The sequence below is a fragment of the Mobula birostris genome, chromosome 2 (genome assembly GCF_030028105.1).
Source record: "Mobula birostris isolate sMobBir1 chromosome 2, sMobBir1.hap1, whole genome shotgun sequence".
Taxonomy (NCBI): domain Eukaryota; kingdom Metazoa; phylum Chordata; class Chondrichthyes; order Myliobatiformes; family Myliobatidae; genus Mobula; species Mobula birostris.
The window spans coordinates 208,059,746-208,083,027 of NC_092371.1; the positions used below are offsets into that span (position 1 = coordinate 208,059,746).

The following is a 23,282-nucleotide window of genomic DNA, read 5'->3' on the forward strand; positions in this document are numbered from 1 at the left end:
CCTTCTCACCATAACTTTTGATGCCCTGGCTACTCAGATACCTATCAATCTCTGCCTTAAATACGCCCAATGACCTAGCCTCCACTGTTGCCCCTGGCAACAAATTCCATAGATTCACCACCCTCTGACTAAAAAAATTTCTTCGCATTTCTGTTCTGAATGGGCTCCCTTAGAGTGCGAGGCTTTAGATGTTTCAGAAAGGACAGGGAGGGAGGCAAAAGAGGTGGGGGCGTGGCACTGCAGATCAGAGATAGTGTCACGGCTGCAGAAAAGGAGGAAGTCATGGAGCGATTGTCTACTGAGTCTCTGTGGGTGGAAGTTAGAAACAGAGAGGGGTCAATAACTGTACCGGGTGTTTTTTATATACCACCCAATAGTAACAGGGACATTGAAGAGCAGATAGGGAGACAGATTCTAGAAAGGTGTAATAACAACAGGGTTATCATGGTGGGAGATTTTAACTTCCCAAATATTGATTGGCATCTCCCTAGAGCAAGGAGTTTAGATGGGGTGGAGCTTGTAAGGTGTGTTCCAGAAGGTTTCCTGACACAATATGTAGATAAGCCTACAAGACGAAAGGCTGTACTTGATCTAGTATTGGGAAATGAAACTGGTCAGGTACCAGGTCTCTCAGTGGGAGGGCATTTTGGAGATAGTGATCACAATTCTATCTCCTTTACCATAGCATTGGAGAGGGATAGGAACAGACAAGTTAGGAAAGTGTTTCATTGGAGTAAGGGGGAACATGAGGCTATCAGGCAGGAACTTGGAAGCATAAATTGGGAACAGATGTTCTCAGGGAAATGTACGGCAGAAATGTGGCAAATGTTCAAGAGATATTTGTGTGGCATTCTGCAAAGGTACGTTCCAATGAGACAGGGAAAGGATGGTAGGGTACAGGAACTGTGGTGTACAAAGGCTGTTGAAAATCTAGTCAAGAAGAAAAGCTTACGAAAGGTTCAAAAAATTAGGTAATGATAGAGACCTAGATGATTATAAGGCTAGCAGGAAGGAGATTAAGAATGAAATTAAAAGAACCAGAAGGGGCCATGAGAAACCCTTGGCGAGCAGGATTAAGGAAAACCTCAAGGCATTCTACAAGTTTGTGAAGAGCAACAGGATAAGACGTGAGAGAATAGGACCAATCAAGTGTGACAGTGGAAGAGTGTGTATGGAACCAGAGGAGATGGCAGAGATGCTTAACAAATAGTTTGCTTCAGTATTCACTACGGAAAAAGATCTTGGCGATTGTAGGGATAACTTGCAGTGGATTGAAAAGCTTAAGCATATAGACATTAAGAAATAGGATGTGCTAGAGCTTTTGGAAAGTATCAAGTTGGATAAGTCTCCGGGACCGGATGAGATGTTCCTCAGGCTACAGTGGGGAGCGAGGGAGGAGATTGCTGAGCCTCTGGCGATGATCTTTGCATCATCAATGGGGACGGGAGAGATTCCGGAGGATTGGAGGGTTGCAGGGTTGCAGATATTGTTCCCTTATTCAAGAAAGGGAGTGGAGATAGCCCAGGAAATTATAGACCAGTGAGTCTTACTTCTGTGGTTGGTAAGTTGATGGAAAAGATCCTGAGAGACAAGATTTATGAACATTTGGAGAGGCATAATATGATTAGGAATAGTCAGCATGGCTTTGTCAAAGGCAGGTCATGCCTTATGAGCCTGATTGAATTTTTTGAGGGTGTGACAAAACACATTGATGAAGGTAGAGCAGATGTAGTGTATACGGATTTCAGCAAGGCATTTAATATGGTACTCCATGCAAGGCTTATTGAGAAAGTAAGGAGGCATGGGATCCAAGGGGACATTGCTTTGTGGATCCAGAATTGGCTTGCTCACAGAAGGCAAAGAGTGGTTGTAGGAGGGTCATTTTCTGCATGGAGGTCGGTGACCAGTGGTGTGCTCCAGGAATCTGTTCTGGGACTCCTACTCTTTGTGATATTTATAAATGACCTGGATAAGGAAGTGGTGGGATGGGTTAGTAAATTTGCTGTTGACACAAAGGTTGGGGGTGTTGTGGATAATGTGGAGGGCTGTCAGAGGTTACAGTGGGACATGGATAGGATGCAAAACTGGGCTGAGAAGTGGCAGATGGAGTTCAACCCAGATAAGTGTGAGGTGGTTCATTTTGGTAGGTCAAATGATGGCAGAATATAGTATTAATGGTAAGGCTCTTGGCAGTGTGGAGGATCAGAGGGATCTTGGGGTCCGAGTCTCAAAGCTGCTGCGCAGGTTACTCTGTGGTTAAGAAGGCATACAGTCCATTGGCCTTCATCAACCATAGATTGAGTTTAAGAACGAAGAGGTAATGTTACAGCTTTTTAGGACCGTGGTCAGACCCCACTTGGGAGTACTGTGATCAGTTCTGGTCACTTCACTATAAGAAGGATGTGGAATCTATAGAAAGGGTGCAGAGGAGATTTACAAGGATGTTGCCTGGACTGGGGAGCATGCCTTATGAGAATAGGTTGAGTGATCTCGGCCTTTTCTCCTTGGAGTGGTGACAGATGAGAGGTATCCTGATAGAGGTATATAAAATGATGAGAGCCATTGATCATGTAGATAGTCAGCAGCTTTTTCCCCCAGAGCTAAAATGAATAAAATGAGAGGGCACAGTTTTAAGGTGCTTGGAAGTAGGTACAGGGCAGATGTCAGGGGTAATTTTTTTTTAAAACGCAGGGAGTGGTGAGTGCGTGGAATAGGCTGCCGACGACAGTGGTGGAGGCGGATACGATAAGAGTCTTTTAAGAGACTTCTGGATAGGTATATGGAGCTTAGAAAAATAGAGGGCTATGAATAACTTGAGGTAATTTCTAAAGTAAGTACATGTTCAGTACGGCATTGTGGGCCAAGGGGTCTGTATTGTGCTGCAGGTTTTCTATGTTTCTATGTTTTTTTAACCATAATCACTACAATATTATGACTACTTTGATCACTATGCACTAAAATTAGTCTTGCTTTTTGGTCTAATTATGTTCATTTTTATAGAAAGATATGCATAATGTATGTTTTTCCTTTGGATGCTGCTTATATGATGGAATTTGCTTGTGACGCTGCTGCAAGTAAGCTTTCCATTGCACCTGGGCATACACATACTTGTAAATATGACAATAAACCTATCTGCACAAATGGAAGAGAAGAAAAAGCATTTTAAGTTTAGCACCTCTATCTCCTTCATTTCCATTCTGTAGGACTTGGTTATGGTCTTTATTTGACCTTCCATACGTTCCAACAGCAAGTCAATATCTTCAGCTGATTTCTTTAGATCCTTTACATAACGATCATCACTCAGCTTTAGCTCCTGCAAAGTCAAATCAAATAAAAATTAAAACATTCCCCATTTGCAGAATATTTATTTTACCTTCAAACAACTTTTTAAACAAAAGTTGCCCAAACATAATAAAACTGTACAAACAGCATGTTAACATAGCAAAGCAATAATCATAAAATTGTAAACACATGAGATTCAGCAGATGCTGAACATCCCAAGTGACACAAAAACTGCTGGAGGAACACGGCAGGTCAGGCAGCATCTATGTGAATAGTTGATATTTCAGGTCAGGACCCTTAATCAGAACTGAAAAAGGAGGATAAACGGCATCAGATTAAAAAGATGGGGCGGGGGGGGGCGGAGAGAGAAGGAGGACCAGCTAGAAGGTTATATGTGAAACCAGGTGCAGGGATATATGCCTGGAAGGATATTAGTGGGGAAGGACAAATGGACAAGGGAATCATGGCGGGAGCAAGCCCTGCTGAAAGCAGAGAGTGGGGTTAGGTAAGGATGTATTTGGTGGTAGATGGCTTAAGTTATGGAGAATAACGTGCTGGATGAACTTTCAAAATGCCAGTTGCTCTTTGTGGACTTGGGCTGTTTCAGTTAGAAAACTGAAACATAGTGGCAATGTGTCAATATGAATGGAGTCCCATCATCAACTTAAAGGTACTTGTGAAAAGTTGTCATTCATTATAAAGTTCTCATAAATATGTTGTTCACGTTATAACGCTTTACAATGTAAATGATTTCAGTTTTGAATGGCTTGTCATATGAAGAGTGTTTGATGGCTCTGGGCCTGTACTCACTGGAATTCAGAAGAATGAGGGGCGACCTCATTGAAACCTATCAAATGGTGAAAGGCCTTGATAAGAGTGGACGTGGAGAGGATTTTTCCTATGGTGGGAGAGTCTAAGACCAGAGGACACAGCCTCAGCATAGACGGGTGTCCTTTGAGAAAAGAAATGAGGAAGAATTTCTTTAGCCAGAGAGTTGTGAATCTGTGGAATTCGTTTTTGCAAGCAGCTGTGGAGGACAAGTCTGTATGTACTTTTAAGGCAGAGGTTGATAGATTCTTGATTGGTCAGGGTGTGAAGGGATTATGATAGGGGTGTGGGGGAGAAGGCAAGAGATTGGGGCTAAGAGGAAGATTGGACCAGCCATGATGAAATGGCAGAGCAGACTCGACGGGCTAAGTGGCTTAATTCTGCTCCTATATCTTCTGGTAATATACAGTCTCCACTTGGGTTTTCCTTCTTCAGCAAAACTTTGGGATTGAGGATGATTTGCTTTATCCATTTTGAGGTTCTGCAGAGGTTAACAAGGCCATTGTGGGAAACAATGACTGCTCTACGCAAAGCACAAGAAGTGTCTGATACTGTAAGTGGTGGAGTAGTTCATGAGGCAGGTGCTCCTTCACTCACTTACGAAGAAGTTTTCTTTGCTTCTTATAAATGGTCTTGAGGTTCTCAATACCATGTCAAATGCTGCCCAGAGCCTGAGCTGAAAAGACATAAGCCCTTATAAATGGGTAACTGGCAGGATAGATTGGTTCAATGACAAGACATGGGTGGCAATATCCTTTGAAATGGGGCAAAGGTAAAAAGCACAAAATCAGAGAGCATGGAAACAGGTCTCTCCACAACCAGGTCTGTACAACTATCAAGTTATAATGATAGAGTCATAGAAATGTACAGCACAGAAACAGATCTTTCGGCCCATCTAGTCTGTGCTGAACCTCCTCCCATCGACTTGTTCTCCGTACCCCTACCATCCACGTACCTGTCCAAACTTCTCTTGAATATTGAAATCGAGCTCACATTCATCATTTGTACTGGTAGCTCATTCTGCATTCTCACAACGCTGTGAATAAAAAGATAGCCCTCATGTTCCCCTTAAACTTTTCATCTTTAACCCTTAACCCATGACCTCTGGTTCTAATCTCATCCAGTCTCAGTGGAAAGAGCCTGTTTGCATTTACCCTGTCTATACCCCTCATAATTTTGTATACCTCTATCAATTCTCCTCTTAATCTTCTACATTCCAAGGAAAAGTCTTAACCTATTCAATCTTTCAGTATAGCTCAGGTCCTCCACACTAGGAAACATACTTGCAAATTTTCTCTGTACTGCTTCAAACTTATTTACATCTTTCATGTAGATAAATGACCAAAATTGCACACAATACTCCAAATTAGGCCTCACCAATGTCTTATACAACTTCAACAGAACATTCCATCTCCTGTACTCAATACTTTGATTTTTGAAAGCTAATGTGCCAGAAGATTTCTTTATAACCCTATCTACCTATGATGCCACTTTGAATGAATTATGGACCTGTATTTTCAGATCCCTTTGTTCCACCACACTCCACAGTGCCCTATCATTCACTATGCAAGATCACACCTGTCTGCATTAAATTCCGTCTGCCATTTTTCAGCCCATTTTTTTTTCCAACTCATCCAGATCCCACTGCAAGCCATGATAACCATTCTGGCTGTGCACTACATCCCAATCTTGGTGTCATCGGTAAATTTGCTAATACAGTTAACCACATCATCCAGATCGTTGATACATATTTCAAACCACAGCAGACCCAGCACTTGTCCAAGGGAACACCTTGCCAGACCCTGGGGATTTATCTACACCAACTTGCCTCAAGACAGCAAACACCTCCTCCTCTGTAATCTGTATAGGGTCCATGAAGTTGATGCCATTTTGCCTCACTTTTATAGACTCTGTCCATCTCCTGACTAAATACAGATGCAAAAAAAAATTATTTCACATCTCCCTCATCTCTTTTGGCTGCACTCATGGATTACCATTCTCATCTTCCTGAGGATCAATTTTGTCTGTTACAATTCACTTGCTCTTAACACATCTCTAGAATCCCTTCGAATTCTCCTTTCCCTTGTTTTCTAAGGCAACCATATGCCTTCTTTTAGCCCTCCTGATTTATTAAGTGTTCTCTTGCATTTCTTATACTCCATAAGCACCTCATTTGTTCCTACCTACCTACACCTGCAATACACCTCTTTTCTCCCCCTTAACCAGGGCCTCAATGTCTCTTAAAAACCAAGGTTCCCTGCATCTGTTATCTTTACCTTTTATTCTGACAGGCACATACAAGTGTTGTACTCTCAAAATTTCACTTTTAAAGGCCTCCCACTTAGCAAGTATACTTTTGATATGGGCCCCTCAGTTAGGTGTAGGGGTCCATGGCATTAAAAAAAACTCATTTGGAATCCCGGCAATAACCCATTTAACTCTCCCACACTACCCATCGACTCCTGCCAGATTCTATGACTCATGTGTGAACCATTGGTAGTTCAGAGCGAACATTTCACCTAACAATCCATGTCTTTGTGGGAGGAAGCTGGAGCACCCCAAGGAAACACATGCAGACAATGATAAAATGAAAACTCCATGGTCAGTACAGGCATCAGAATGAACCCAGGTTGCTGGAGCTGTGAGACAACAGCTTAACTAGGTATACTAAGCCAAAAAAGAAATGTCATGAACTAAGAGTCAGAATTTAGATGAAGTGTGCTTCTAATTCTGACAATAACTGAGTTCTTTTGGCAATCAAAATTGTGGAGATAAAGTACTTTATCAAGAGATAAACTTCTGCCTGAACAACTATAAGATTTGAGTCAATGAAAGTCAGAGTGACCAAACAAGCTATCACATTAAATCGATTCTTTTTTGCTCAGTGGAGGAGCAAATCCTATCAGCACATAGTCAGAAACAATTTACAAGTCATGTGCAGTTCTGTAGGCTAAAGAAGTAACTAATCAGCAATTTAGCTGATCGCAAATTAAAAATCACCCAAGACATAACACTTCTGAATTTCTGCAAAATTAATTTAAACACCAAATAAGACTATTTCCACAATTGTACAAAAACTTATTTCATCACAAGTCTTTATCACTGGAACATAAACATCCATTCTACAAGCTGGAAGAGGCTCAAAACCCAAATCCAGGATAAGGAAACCAAAATATTCTCAACTGCTCAGCTTTGTCCTAAGAGTGCCGAATAAGAGCATATGCCCACAAATTATAACCTGCACAGAGTGTGCATTTTAATTACTAATCACCCAAAAAGTAATAAAAAGTAATAAAAAATACAATGGATAAAGTCAAACTACTCACCATTAAATATTCACCCAACTTTCTAATGCATAAACAATTTACCTCCTGCAATGTATTAATAAGCTTGTTTTTTCCTTCGATTAATTGAGCACACCGTTGCTGCTGTTTCATGAGAAGGTCATGCAAATTCTGGGGAACTTTATGAGCTTTTGCTGACAACCACTTCTTTGTGATGGCCTCAAACTCTTCCTCACTTTTGATGGCTTCATTCTCCAACTTTGCAGTCCTTCAAAAAAAAACACAAAACTAAACTTTACAAACTGTAATCAAATAGCTTAGGTAAATGAGAGTAAATTTTCACCTCTCCTCCCACCTCCCACTCAACTGTAGAACACAGAACATAGAAATCTACAGTACATTACAGGCCCTTCAGCCCACAATGTTGAGCCAACCATGTAACCTTCTCTAAAAACTGCCTAGAATTTCCCTAGCACATAGCCCTCTATTTTTCTAAGCTCCATGTCCTAAGAGCCTCTTAAAAGACCCTTTTGTATCTACCTCTACCACTTTTGCAGTGCATTCTATGCACCCACCACACTGTGTGTGAAAATCTTCCCCCTCACATCCCCTCTGTACCTACTTCCAAGCACCTTAAAATGATGCCCCCTCATGTTAGCCATTTCAGCCCTGGGGAAAAAGCCTCCGACTATCCACATGATCAATGCCTCTCATCATCTTATACACCTCTATCAGGTCACCTCTCATCCAAGGACAAAAGGCCAAGTTCACTCAGCCTATTCTCATAAGGCATGCTCTCCAATCCAGGCAACATCCTTGTAAATCTCCTCTGCACTATTTCTATAGTATCTACATCCTTCCAGTAGTGAGGTGACTAGAACTGAACACAGTACTCCAAGTGGGGTCTGACCAAGATCTTACATAGCTGTGACATTACCTCACGGCTCTTGAACGCAATCCCACAACTGAGGAATGCCAACACACCATACACCTTTTTAACAACACTGTCAATCTGCGCAGCAGCTTTGAGTGTCCTACTGACACAGACCAAAAGATCTCTCAGATCCTCCAAACTGCCAACAGTCTTCCATGATTATTATAAGCTGTGTTTAAATTTGAACTAGCAAAATGAACCACTTCACACTTAGCTGGGTTGAAGTCCATCTACCACTTCTCAGCCCAGTTCTGCATCATATCGATGTCCCGCTGTAACCTTTAACAACCGTCCAGACTATCCACAACATCTGCAACCTTTGTGTCATCAGTAAACTTACTAACCCACCTTCCTCATCCAGGAGATTTATAAAAATCACAAAGAGGAGGGGTCCCACAACAGATCCCTGCAGAACTCCACTGGTCACCGACCTCCATGTAGAATATATGAACCATCTACAATCACCCTTTGCCTCTGTGGGCAAGCCAAATCTGGATCCACAAAGCAAGGTCTCCTTGGATCCCATGCCTCCTTACTTTCTGAATGAGCCTTGCATGGGGAATCTATCAAATGCCTTACTGAAATACAAATACACTACATCCACTGCTCTACCTTCATCAATGTGTTTTGTTACATCCTCAGAGAATTCAATCAGGTTCAGAAGGCATGACCTGCCCTTGACAAAGCCATGCTGACAATCCCTAATCAGAATATATCTCTCCGAAAGTTCATAAATCCTGCATTCAGGATCTGCTCCAACAACTTGTCCACCACTGAAGACTCACAGGTCTATAATTTCCTGGGTTACCTCTACTCTCTTTCTTGAACAAGGAAATAACATTTGCAACCCTCCAATCCTCCAGTACTTCTCACGTCCCTATTGATGATGCAAAAATCATTGCCAGAGGCTCAGCAATCTCCTCCCTCGCTTCCCACAGTAGCCTGGGCTATATCTCTCGTCTGGACCCCATCTTGCACAGCACCTCTTTGGTAACTGACTCAACAAATGTGGCACCTGCTTTGCTGCTCACCACCATTAGGAAGTTCCAGTTAATTTTCCTGTTTACGACTCTTCGACAAGGATCCAAATAGTAATGTGCATTTTTCTGCCAATTAAATTACTTAAAGACCCAACTCTTGTATTACAATCCAATTAAAAGTTAGAAAATAAGACATCATTTTTCTTTACCAAAAGGGCTAGCATTGTTGTTCTGAACTGCTCAAGGTGTGAAATGAACTATCGCAGTCCTCCCGGCGAATTTACATGCTTTCAGAATTTAAACCAAAGATCACAAAGGAGCAGTGATACACTTCCAAACCAGAACAGAGCGGACAGTGCTAAATACCCATGCACTCCTAACTTGCCCTTCTTTGTAGTAGAGGTCCTGAATTTGGAAGGTGCTGTTGGAGTAAACTGGACAATCTAATTAAATTTTATAGATTACGTACACTACAACCATTATGCACTGATGATGGAAAAATATTTAGGAAGGTCACCTGGTACCAATCAAGATGGCTGCTTCAGCTTGAGCTGCTTGTGAGTTGCTGACACTGCACTAATCCTTTCAAGGATCACTGGAGTTTCAACAACTGTTCTTTCAGGTTCCTGATAAATAGAGGGTGGAAAGGCCCTGGGGTATCCAAAGGACAGTCTAGTCACCCACTGCCAGAGACTCAATTTCTCATTTGCTTTTGCTACCATGGTATTTGTGTGGTTGATTTATTTGACCTTTTATTTAATGATGACCATCAGGAGATTAATGGTGGAGGGTGAGTGTGATGATAATGTCAGTGAATGTCAATGGTGGTTGGTTAGTCTCTCCCTTGTTGAAATGACATTGGTTGATATTTTTATGGTTTGAATATTATTTGCCACTTATCAGCCACGTCTGACTTGTTAACCTGAACTGGCATGCAAACATAGACTGCGTCATTTGCTGAAGCTGCAAATGGAATTGAACATGTGTAGTTAATGACGACTCCACTTCCATTCGAAATGATAAAACTGATCTAGATCATGTGACCATGTCACTATCCCAAGAAACTCCTACAGTGATGTGATGCAACTGGGATGACTGACCTCCAGCAATCAAACGACCTTTGGTGTGAGGTACAACTCCAACCACTGAAGTATTATCTCCTGCATACCCTTTGACCTCAGGTTTACTAGGGTACATGATGCTGCACACACTCCAATATTGTTTTAATATCCAAAACAGTCACTCAAACCTCTGGAATACCACTCATTGGCCTAAAGTTGTGATGATGTCCGGAGACAAATAGTTCTGATAAGACTCAAATTAGGCATCAGTGAGTAGGGTGTTGGTGACAAAGTTCTGCTTGACAGTGTAGTGGACAACATCTTTCATCACTTTGCTATTGAGAATGGGTTGCTTGGGTTGTTATTAGCCAGATTGCATTTGTCCTGCATAGTGTGAAGAGGACATAACTGGGCAATTTTCCACACATATGGGTAGATGCAGTGTCATAGATATACAAAAAAAAAATCATGATAAAAGGTACGTCAAGTTCTGGAGTGCATGTTTTCAACACCACAGCTTCATGCTGCACTTGGTCATTTGCTGTCCTGACGTTCTCTGGTCCTGTAGCCTTTACTGTATCCAGTGCTCTCAGCCATTACTTAATATCACGTGAAATGAATTAACTCAGCTGGAGATTGGCTTCTACGATGGTGGAAGCCACTAGGAACCACCACTTTGGCACTTCTAACAAAACATGACCACAAATGGTTGCCTTTTCTTTAGCATGTCCACGCTACCATTGTGATTGTTCATGGTGAATCCTCCTCTGTCAGCTGTTTGATCGTCAACACCATTCACAAAGCAGACAAGGAAAGACTGCAGGTTCTGACCTGAGCCATTGGTTGTGACTCCACTTAGCTCTGCCACTTCATGTTGTTTTTTGCTACTTAGCACACATGTAGTTCTGTTGCAACCACATTTCATATTAGTTTAGATACTTCTGGTACTTTTCCAGCTATGCTCCTCTCCACAACTTCAATGGGGTTGAATTCCTCACTTGATAGTAATAGTAGAGCAAGTAATATGCTACGGTAAGATACAAGTGACAGGCTGTGACAGTGCACACCCTAGCTCCTGCTACTGGTTTGCAGTTTCTCATGGATGCCTGGTTTCAAGACACCAGATCTGTTCTGCGTTTTTCCATTTTGCACAGTTGTGCATACATACAGCATTGGATGGTGCCCTCTCTACAGGTCATGGACTCAACATATGACAAAAAGTCAGTTCATGCTAAACATTTTCACACGTTAATCCAATGTTATAAGTTACATTCAGGAATGTATCAAGGAGTATTTGTGAAAGAAATTGAAAAACATATTTAAGACACTGAATAATTGTGCCGCTAATGGAAGAGTTTATGCTTGCTGTTAATGCACGAGAGTGACACTGCGTATCTGGAGTGACTGAAAACAGGTCAAATTTACATGGGAATCTGGAAAGTTTCTTCTTTGGGTACAGTTACTATTCACTCACCTTTGCTTCAGTGCTTCTCTTTCTGTATTTCTCCTGTGCATCTCCCTTGAGTCTTCAGCAACTTGCACGTTTGTGACAAATGACATGCCATCTCTTTGTAGCTTTGTCAGTCTCTAAAAAAATTAACAAAACCTTAAACTTACTGCACCTCATGCTGTTCCTTAGTTCGCTGAAAGAAACCACTTTCATTTTTATTAGCAAACATCACAATGAGCTTCTTTCGACAGGATAGAGGTAGTACAATGGTGGAGGAGAGAGAAATAATTAAAATAAAAGTTAAAGAATGCCAACTGCACAATTTGATAATTCTGTTTTAGTCTTTGTTCCCGTTTAACTGAATACATTCTTAATAGAACTTAATTAAATTACAAGTTTGGTATGGGTGCCTTGCATGTCAAATACAACCTTATTTTGAGTGAAACTTTGAAAGAGAATAAATAAACAGCAGATTAACAAGCCATTCAAACCAAATGGTCTGTCGCATATTTGCACCTCAAGATCCTTCCTGCACCTAGTATGATATCTGGCTAGCCTTTATACCTTTCTCCCTCACACATTTAACTACATCTCCATATTAGTGCAAGTTCCACAAACCAAACGTTCAAAGTCATTACAGCTCATTCAGCCTATGGCTATGCCCACCAAACAAGCAAAAGTACCGATCTGATTTACAAGCACTTCATCCAGAGCCATATTTATGCCTTATCAATTCAAGTGTTTCTCGAAATAATTCTCACATGTTGTGAACGCATCTGCCTTCACTATCCCTGACAGCCAGTTGCAGATTCCAACCACTGAGTAAAAGAAATTTTTCCTCAGATTCCCACGGTGCATTTCCTGCCCTTTTATTTAAGCATATGCCCTGCAGTTTGAGACACCTCCATTTTGAAGTAAAGCTTTTTATGGTCCATACTATGTATACCTCCCAATATGAACCAAACCCAAAACCTGCAGCTGCTTACCCTCACTTTTAGAATGTTCTTCAGCTATTTAGTGGTGTCCTTAACCTACCCGACGGTGGGGGGGACTCACCATTCTGAATTCACATTTATGGCTGCAAAAGCATCTATCTATACTTCACTACCTGGTCTCCTACAATTGTTGCCCTCAGTGTCTTGACCCCTTTCCCTTGTGCAACTAACTAGATCTCGGATCTGGCTGGATGCCTAAGAAACATTCAGCTCCACCACTTTCCCAAATCATGACATGATTTTGGAGTGAGATGCACTTTGAGGTTTCTCTGACAACGTGCCTCTCTCTCCCTTCATCTTGTGGCCATTTATTAGATTAGATTCAACTTCATTGTCATTGTGCCGAGTACAGATACAAAGCCATTGAGCATCTGACCAGAAATGCAAAGAATTGTGTTATTTAAAAAATAACTGCAAATAAAAAAGTGCTACAGCATACAAATATAAAAGTACTGAGACAGTACAATACAGATGCAATACTGCTTAACGCTGTGATGAGAGGTTCGGCAGTGTCACAGTCTTTCTTCTTTCATCACCTTTCCTTAAATTATAGAGTGACCACTTCTAAAAACATGCACCCCACAGAACTTAAATCCTCACCGATGCATTGTAGTGTCAACCAGGTTGTGCTCAAGCTGATCAGACTGCAAGAACTTCAGACAAATGTGGTCACCCAAACCACAAGGAGCACTTCAGAAGTCCACATGATAAGTCACATAACACTAAGGCTAGAGCATTCTTTTTACATTATCCAGTTTTTGTTCCTACATCATCTTTGACCTGCAAAAGTGAAAATGGTTACCAACCAACCACCTATCTGACTGGCACAAATGTCACACTGTTCAACTAAAGGATAATGGTGATTTCTCAGGGACTGCCCTCACAAGAGGACCCTTCACTATCAAATCTCTCAGTGACACATCAGTACTCTAATTTGTTGTAATAACAGCCTTTGGTTCCTCTGCCCCATTTTTATTTTAAAAACACTTAAACAACACTGGCCAAGATAAGTGAAACTAACCTACCTTCATTGAAAGTTTTACAATGACAATGGTCATCCTCAAGTTACCTTATTTACTTTATCTGAAATTGCAAACTTCAGAATAAAAACATATGTAAAAGTCTGTTCAAGATAGCTCTCATTACTAAGGAAAATTAAAAGGAAATGCACACTTATTCCATAGGAAAACACTGCAGTACAAGAGCCATTCATTGAAAAATCCTTGTGGTTGCTCTGGCCTCTTGTTTGAGTTACTTTTCAACATTAGTCTAGGCAGTTGAAATTAATTTTAATTGTAAATTTCTCAAATGAGGTCACCTCAAGTTACCGTGTTTACCTCTGCAGCTGAAATAGGAAGGTCAAACCGAAAACTGCAACCCACAAGGATGATTAACACAAAATAAACACAATTACAGAAACTTTTCTGTCACTTATCACAGCCTGCACTCTGCAACTACTGCACTCCAAAGATCATTGTGAAAACACTTAAAATTCCCCCAGATTTTAACTAAATACTCTATTTCTTCCACAGGTGAGCACTTCCTGCAGGCGAGCATTTCAAAGTGTGAAGGACCTCACTAAACAAAGATAGTCATGAGTCAGCACCATCCAAGTCAAATAAGGAAACTGCTTCACAGAAGATGAAAACATTCTCAACAGACAGACTGAGTATTGCTCAGACTTTTATAACTATCAGACCCAGGGAGATCCCACCTTACTCACAAGCCGGGACTTGTCAAATGACGACCTGTTTCCAATTTTGCTGGAAAAAATAGCAGCCATAAGATCGATAAAGAATGGGAAAGCTGCAGGAATGGACAAAATCCCAGCTGAGCTGATAAAACATGGAGGAGAGACAGAGACAGAGACAGACACAGACATAGTCACCAATATCTGCAACAAAATCTAGCAGACCAGGGAATGGCCAACATCCTGGACAAAATAACCATTCATCACTCTCCCCAGGAAAGGCAACTTACAACAGTGCCAGAATTACAGAACTACAAGTCTTATCAGTCATACAAGCAAAGTGATGTTGAAAGTCATCTTGAACAGACTGAAACCACAGGCAGAAGAAATAATTGCCAAAGAGCAGATTGGGTTCAGAAGCAGAAGTAGTACAACAGAACAGATATTCAAACTCTGAGTACTATGTGAGAAATACAACCAATATCAACAGGACATCTTCCATGTGATCATAGACTTCAAGAAGGCATTTGACAAGATGTGGCACGATGCACTCTGGGCCACAATGAAGAGATACAACATGGGACAGAAGCTGGTCTAAACCATTAGGCAGCTCCACACCAAAGTTAGCAATGCGGTACTTGTTCAAGGCACAGTTGGAGAGTGGTTCCACTCATCAGTTGGAATCCGAACAGGCTGCCTTTCAACAATTTCCTGGAGCAAATAATGACAGATGCCCTGGAAGACCATATCAGCATAGTCAGCATCAGAAGACAGATCATAACCAACCTCAGGTTCACCAGTGATATTGATGGGCTGGCAGGAAGTAAGGATGAATTGGTCTGCCCTGTGATAAAACATCTACCAGATATAGAAACATAGAAATAGGTGCAGGAGTAGGCCATTCGGCCCTTCGAGCCTGCACCACCATTTATTATGATCATGGCTGATCATCCAACTCAGATCCCCGCCCCAGCCTTCCCCCCATACCCCCTGATCCCCGTAGCCACAAGGGCCAATAGCATGGAGATCAGTACAGAGTAAACCTAGCTGATGAGGAACAATGTGTGAAGCCAATCATGACAAAAATCACAGTCAGTGAACAAGAACTAGACTGTCAAACAGTTCAAGTATCTTAGTGCCATTAACAACCAAGAACAATCAAAGCCTGAAGTCCTTGCAAGGATAGCCCAAACAACAGCAACACTGGCTAAATTAAAACCAGTCTGGAGGAACAATAACATTGCTCTCAGATCCAGGTTGAAACCCCTGCGCACTCGTGTTCTCTATCTTCTTGTATGCATGCAAATCATGGACTTTGACAGCAGAGCGGGAAAAGATGATGCAGGCAGAAGATACCAAATGCTTCAGAAGGCTCCTCAGCATCTCCTATACAGACCGTGTCTCAAACAATGAAGTACAGAGAACCATCACCTAGCACGAGACACTACGAAAATCTACTATCTGAGGTAAAGATGAAGAAACTGAGATGGTATGGCCACATGACAAGATCAAGTGGGCTCTCAAAGACCATTCTTCAGGAAATGGTGCAGGGGAAAAGAAAAAGAAGCAGACAGAGGAAGAAATGGACAGACAACATTGCAGAGTGGACTAGAGAGAGCTTTGCCCCAGCCCTGGCACTAACACACAACCGTGAGAGATGGAGGCAACCGGTGCAGCGCTCATCCATCCAGTGCCCCTATAACCAGGTGGGTTCCAGGGTCTGTAACTGTAACTCTATATTTAATTATAATGTATTCTGGAAGATTCTTCCACGTTCACAGTTAGTGCTTATGACTTAAGTAGCCTTATCATCTTTCCCAACACAAACTTTCTACTTCCCAGAGGAAAGAGAGTATTTCGTTTTATTCAATAAATATAAATTCTGTGTTTCATCTTAACTTCCCTTCACTCATTTCAAAAACAAGCAAAAAATGTTTCATTGGCAAGGGAACACCAGGTGGAATTATTGGCTACCACGCAGTGCAATTACATGAATTAATGTGAATGATCCCTATTACAAAGGATACAGTTGTTAACTCAAGACATTCCAAGCACCTGAACAATCAGATTATAGAGACATGAGACATAGGATCAGAAGTAGGCCATTCAACCTTTCAAGTCAGCTTCAGCTTTCAAAAGTTCAAAGAGGAGGGAGGAGAAGATGGTGGCGCGACGTAGTGCGCATGGCCGTTCCGAATTGATATCGATATGTGTTAACAAGGGGGCCGTGCACAATCCTGATTTGATGGAGACAGCTGTGAGAAACGTGGAGGAACACCTGGAGAAACTTCTGAAATGCTCGCTTTGCTGCCGCTGCTACTGTGCAATCGAGAATCTTTGGAGGGGAAGGCCCCAAAACTTTGGCTTTGCATATTGCCTGTTGCCGGGGCCGAAGCGCTCGGCAGAGATGGTGCTCGGAGTCAGAGAACTGGTCAGAGGCTCGGAGTTTTCGGATGGACTCGGACTCTGGTCGGGTGCTTCCAGGATGCTGCATCGGCAAGTTTGCAGTGCTGGAGGTTCACCGTCTGCATGAGATGATGGGACTTTTGAGAGACTTTGAGACTTTTACTGTGCCCATGGTCTGTTCTTATCAAATTACGGTATTGCTTTGCACTGTTGTAACTATATGTTATAATTATGTGGTTTTGTCAGTTTTTAAAGTCCGTTTATCATGGGTTTTTGTGATATCATTCTGGAAAAACATTGTATCATTTCTTAATGCATGCATTACTAAATGACAATAAAAGAGGACTGCGTGTCCTCATAATCTAATCTGTAATCTGGAAGACTGGAAGAATTGGATCAGCCCATGATTGAATGGTGGAGCAGACTCGATAGGCCGAATGGCCTGCTTCTGCTCCTACATCTTATGTGCACGCCCAGAGACTTGGTACTTCTACCTATTGCTATGGAGGAGCAACTTATATGCAGTGGTCAGCCTGCAACTTCCTAAAATCCACAATCATCTCTTTGATCTTGTCCACATTGAAACTCAAGTTATTGTGCTCACCCCATTCTACCAGATACTCTACCTCCTCTCTGTACGCTCTCATCATCATTATTGATCAGGCCAATCATTGTTGCGTCAATAGTGAACTTGAAGATTTACTTTGAACTGGATTTAGCAGTGCAGTCGTGTATCAGCAGTGGGCTGAGAACGCAGCTCTTGGTGGTGTCGGTGCTCAGTGTGAACAGGGGGGGATTTCAATATGCAGGTAGATTGGGACAATTATGTTGGTACTGGATCGCAAGAGAGAGGGAATTTGTAGAATTCCTATGAGATGGATTTTTAGAGCAGCTTGCATTTCAACCTACCAGGGAAAGGGAATTCTACACTGGGTGTTGTGTAATCAATCAAATTTGATTATGGAGCTTGAGATAAAGGAATCCTTAGGGGCTAGTGATCATAATAGGATAGAATTCATCTTGCAGTTTGAGAGGGATGTATCAGTATTACAGAGGAGTAAAGGGAATTACAGAGGTATGAGAGAAGAGCTGGCCAAAATTGTTTGGAAGGGAACAGTAGCAGGGATGATGGCAGAAAAAAAATAATTGCTGTAGTTTCTCAGGACAGTTGGACAGGCACACGATATACACATCTCAAAGATGAAGTAACACACACACAAAATGCTGGAGGGACTCAGTAGGTCAGGTAGCATCTACGGAAAGAGTACAGTTGATGTTTTGGGCTGAGACCCTTTAGCAGGTCTCAGCCTGAAATGTCGACTGTACTTTTTTCCATAGACCCTGCTTGGCCTGCTGAGTTCCTCCAGCATTTTGTGCGTACTGCTTGGATTTCCAGCATCTGCAGATTTACTCTTGTTTGCCAAAGATGAAGTAGTATGCTTAAGGAGATGAGGCAACTATGGCTGGTAACAGAATTCAAAGACACCATAAAAGCAAAGGAGAAGGCATACAATATAGTTTAAAAAATCGTGGGAAACTTTTAAAAACAGAAGGCAACTAAAAATAAAGAGAAAAAAGTTGTATTATGAAGGTGAGTTAGCCAATAATATAAGAGGACACCAAAAGTGTTTTCAAATATACAGTATAAATAAAAGAGAAGCGAAAGTGAATATCAGAGGCCGCTGGAAAATGACGCTGGAGAGGTAGTAATGGGGCAAAAGAAATTACAAACTGAATAAGTATTTTACATCAGTCTTCACTATTGAACACTAGTACTATATCAGAAATTCCAATATCAGGAGGCAGAAGTGAGTATTGTTGCTATTACCAAGGAGAAGATGCTGGAAAGCTGAAAGGTCTGAAGGTAGATCGATTACCTGGACCAGATGGACTGCAACTCAGGGTTCAGAAAGAGGTAGCTGAAGAGACTGAGGGGGCATTAGTAATGATCTTTCAAAACTCACTAAATTCTGGGATGGTTCCGGAGGATTGGAAAATTGCAAATGTCACTCCACTCTTCAAGAAAGGAGAGAAGCAGAAGCAAGAAAATTATAGGCCAGTTAGCTTGACTTCAGTGATTGGGAAGATGTTGGAGTTCATTAAGGGTGAGATTTTGGGGTACTTGGAGGCACATGTTAAAATAGGCCAAAGTCAGCATGGTTTCCTGAAGGGGAAACCTTGCCTGACCAAACTGTTGAATTTCTTTTGAGGAAATAGCAGGCAAGATAGACAAAGGAGAGTCAGTGTATGTGGTTTAGTTGGACTTTCAGAAGGCTTTTGACAAGGTGCTGCACATCAGGTTGCTTTACAACAGCCCATGGTATTACATTAAAGAAAATAGCATGGATAGAAAATATTCTAACTGGCAAGAAGTAAAGAGTATTAAAAAGGGGGCTTTTTCTGGTTGACTGCCAGTGATTAGTAATGTTCTGCAGGAGTCAGAGTTGGGTCCTGTTTCCTCTGAGCTGCGCGACTATGCAGCCATGCAGTAACTGAAATTCTCTCAAGCACATAGCTGTTGTTGCCATGCAGCTGGAATAAAGACAGAGGAGAAAAAGTTTATGAAACATGAACAATATTCTTTGTTGAAATGCATTTCATTATGCCCTTCATTAATAAATAAAATGTATGGGATTTTCCATCTTTATTCTAAATATTCATAGTTTGCATTTTACAAAAAATAAAGTGGCACACATTTCTCATGTTGTGTAAAAATTTCCTGCTCTGAGCAATGGTTGGTCCACTCAGCTGCACATAAAATTTAAAGGGAACATTGGCATTGGGACCGCTTCTTTTCATGTTATATGTGAATGAGTTGGATGACGGAATTGATGGCTTTGTGGCAAAGTGGGTGAAGCAAACAATACATATGGAGGGGTGAGTAGCGTTGAGGAAGCAGGGAATCTGCAGAAGGACAGGCAGATTGGGAGAATGGGTAAAGAAATGGCAAATGGAATATAGTGTGGGGAAGTGTATGGTCATGCACTTTGGTGGCATAGATTCTTTTCTAAACGTGGAGAAAATTCAAAAATCAAAAGGTACAAAGGGACTTGTGAGTTCTTGCGTAGGGCTCTCTAAACATTTACTTGCAGGTTGAGCCAGTAATAAGGAAGACAAGGATATCATGCTGAGGCTCTATAATGCATTGGTCAGACCATACTTCGAGTGTGAAGCATTTTTGGGCCCCTTATCTGAAAGATGTGCCAGCATTGGAGAGGGTCCAGAGGAGATTCACAAGAAAGATTCCAGGAATGAAAGGATTAACCTACAAGGAGCATTTGATGGCTCTGGACCTGTACTCCCTGGAGTTTAGAAAAATTAATAGGGATCTCATTGAAACCTATTGAATGTTGAAAAGTCTGGATAGAGTAGACGCAAGTAGGATTTTTCCTATAATGGGTGAGTCGAGGAACAGAGAGCACAGCCTCAGACTAGAGGGACATCCATTTAGAACAGAGATGGGGAGGTACTTCTTTAGCCAGAGGGTGGTGAGAGTGGAATTCATTGCCACAGACAGCTGTGGAGGCCAAGTCATCGAGTATATTTAAAGGTGAGTTTGATAGTCAGAGTGTCAAAGATTAAGGGGAGAAAGTAGGAGAATAGGACTGAGAGATAATAAATCAGCCATGATGGAATTGTGGAGCAGACTTGATGGACTGAATGGCCTAATTCTACTCCTATGTCTTAAGGTGATGGAGCTACAGATGTTGCTACCAACAGACAGATTGGAGTCCTTATCAAAAGTCCAAGGTCCAGTTACAGACAGGGGTGTTAAGCCCCAACAAAGACAGTTTATCCAACAGATTTATCAGTCAAGATTTCCTCTTCAGGAAACCATGTTGACTTCTGCTTATTGTATCATGTGCTTCCAAGTACCCTGAAACTTCATCCTTAATAAGAGACGGTGCAACCACTGAAAATGCAAAAAACTGTCCTCAAATTTCCTGCATTTCACCTTCTCCCTTCTTAAAGACTGGAGTGTCATTTGCAATTTTCCAGTCCATTGGAACCATTTCAGAATCTTATGGTTCTTGAAATATGCTTCCTCTTAAGAACTTCGGGATACATAATCCGTCTGGTCCAGGTGACTTTCAGTTTCGTAAGCACCGTCTCTTTAGTAATGGTGACTGCACACATTTCTGATCCCTAGTACTGCTTGTTGTCTTCCAGAGTGAAAACTGACAGAAAATGCTATTCAATTCATCTGCCATTCCTTTGTTCCCCATTACTACCTCTCTAGTCTCATTTTCCAGCAGTCCGTTGTGAACTCTTGCCTCGCTTACTCTTTATATTTATAAAAACTCTCTGGTGCCCTCTTTTACATAATTGGCCAGTTTACCTTCGTATTTCATCTTTTCTCACCTCATTTCTTTTTGGTTTTTAAAAGCTTCCCAAATCCTCTAGCTCCCCACTAGCCTTTGCTAAAATGTTTGCCCTCTCTTTTGCTTTTATTCCATCTTTGACTCCACTTGCCAGCCACAGTTGCTTTGTCCTGTTTTTAGAATACTGCAGCTTTCTGTGGGATAAACTAAATCTGTGTCTTCAAATTATTCCCAGAAGCTCCTTTGCTGTGCTATGGTTAACCTTGCTAATGTCCTGTGATCAATTTTGTTCTGCTCCACTCTTATCCCTCTGTAATTCCTTTCACTCCACTCTAATACCAACACATCCAATTTTAGCTTCTCCCTCTGTAACTGCAGGGTGAATTCTATATCATGATTACTGCATCCTAAGAGTTCCTTTACTTAACCTCCCTAATCAAATCTGGTTCATCACACAACACCCAAACCAGAATTGCCTTTTCCACCAATTGTCTCATCCTCAACCTGCTCGTAAAAATATATTTTCTAGGCATTCTACCAATTCCTTTTCTTGGGTTCTAGCAACACCCTGATTTTCCCAATTTACCTGCTGGAAAAGGCAGATCAATGGTTAAGGTTTTGGGGAAGAAAAAGAGAAAACAAAGATAATGTCATAGAGAATCAGGAGGAGGCCATTGCCTCTTTAACCCATTTGTCTTACACCCATTATGTATCACTGGGTTCTTGTCATTTCCAATAATGTAGAACTACCAACCACCCCATCTCACCGATGGCAGCATCTACAGGATCCACACTACAGTACTTCTTCAGAACCTAGGGAATTAGAGTAGAAGCAAATCATCTCAAACCCAAGGGTTGCTGAGGAAGAATGTCAAACTAACCTGGCGCGAGTCCAAAACTTGTTTGCAGCTTTTACTAAGTTCTTCTTTGTCATTACCTCCTTCTTTCTTTTCATTTTCACCCCTGGCTTCCCTGGAATATTATTTAAAATATCCATTATGCATAATTGGTGTTAAAAGTTTAACATACAAACCAAAGGAAGAGGGCAAACAACAGGGAAGGTAGAGAGAAGGGAATGGAATAATGGCTGAGGGGAAGGTAGGGAACTGGGGGAAGCAGGAAGAGAAAATGTGAACAGAAGAAATGGGAAGGGGAAGCAAATGCCAAAAGAGAGAAGAGGGGAATGAAGAGGATGAACAAAAGGGAAAGAAAAGTACAAAGAAGGGGGCATGGAAGGGAGGGAGGGAGAGAGAGCATGGTAAAGAGAGAGAGGCACACACAAAAGTGAAGAGTGGTCAGATAAACCAGAAATGGCAATGTATGGAGCTAGTGAGGAGTGAGGCTCAATGTTTATTTTTTAGATGGAATGTGAGAAACTGGGAGAACTAGGTGGGGGGGGTGAAACTCAACAGACAGGCTGGGGGGTTGGAATTGAGATGCATCGGCTCTCACCGTCGTTTCTCCTCATGCCTCTGGGCAATCCGGAGTCGGCGAGCGGCTATCCTCTCTTCGGGGTCTTCAGAGTCCACACTGGGGACGGGCAAGGGCTCGGCTTTGGTGGAGGCCATGATATGCCGGGGGCCCGGGGTCTGTGTCGAAGGGAGCAGGAAGCGCGTGTGCTCTACCTCCGCTGCCGCCGTGAGTCCGGTTGCTCAGAGACAGCGGCACAAATACGGGTGACGTAGAGCGCCCTGCACCGAGCCCCTAGAATGAGGTCGCTCTCCACTTGGGAGGATGAACAGAGACCCGGGGGGAGAGGTATTCACAGCGGGCAGCAGGTAGAGGCAATAAATAGCGAAGGATGAAATAGTGAAGAGTTGTTCAGTAGAAGCAGAGGGAATAGATTATGACAAATGAGAAAGTAGAGAACTTTAAAAGACGCAAACTTCAGCAGCAGCTGTACACTGGTTGCTCGCTCCTCACATTTAAAAAGATCTACTAAACAAGCTCTTTAATTGCCAATAAAGGCTGCGAATTTAGGATTGGTAAAAAGATTTAATGTATAGGGGAAATTGTTGATCACTATGCGAGGAAGTGAAGCACTTGTTTC

The 23,282-nt window shown here is 41.9% G+C and overlaps 1 protein-coding gene across 1 annotated transcript in view; it reads right to left on the reverse strand.

Annotated features, from left to right (window-relative positions):
* Nucleotides 1-22,857, reverse strand: part of drc1 (dynein regulatory complex subunit 1 homolog (Chlamydomonas)) — a 77,364-nt gene extending 54,507 nt beyond the window's left edge. Inside the window, exons 1-5 of the mRNA XM_072278857.1 lie at nucleotides 22,685-22,857; nucleotides 22,114-22,204; nucleotides 11,844-11,956; nucleotides 7,479-7,662; nucleotides 3,176-3,313 (exon numbers count right to left, since the gene is read on the reverse strand). Of these exons, the coding sequence (XP_072134958.1) occupies nucleotides 3,176-3,313; nucleotides 7,479-7,662; nucleotides 11,844-11,956; nucleotides 22,114-22,204; nucleotides 22,685-22,800 (642 nt within the window). The 5' untranslated portion in view covers nucleotides 22,801-22,857. The remainder of the gene's footprint in view (nucleotides 1-3,175; nucleotides 3,314-7,478; nucleotides 7,663-11,843; nucleotides 11,957-22,113; nucleotides 22,205-22,684) is intronic.
* Nucleotides 22,858-23,282: the final 425 nt, after the last annotated feature.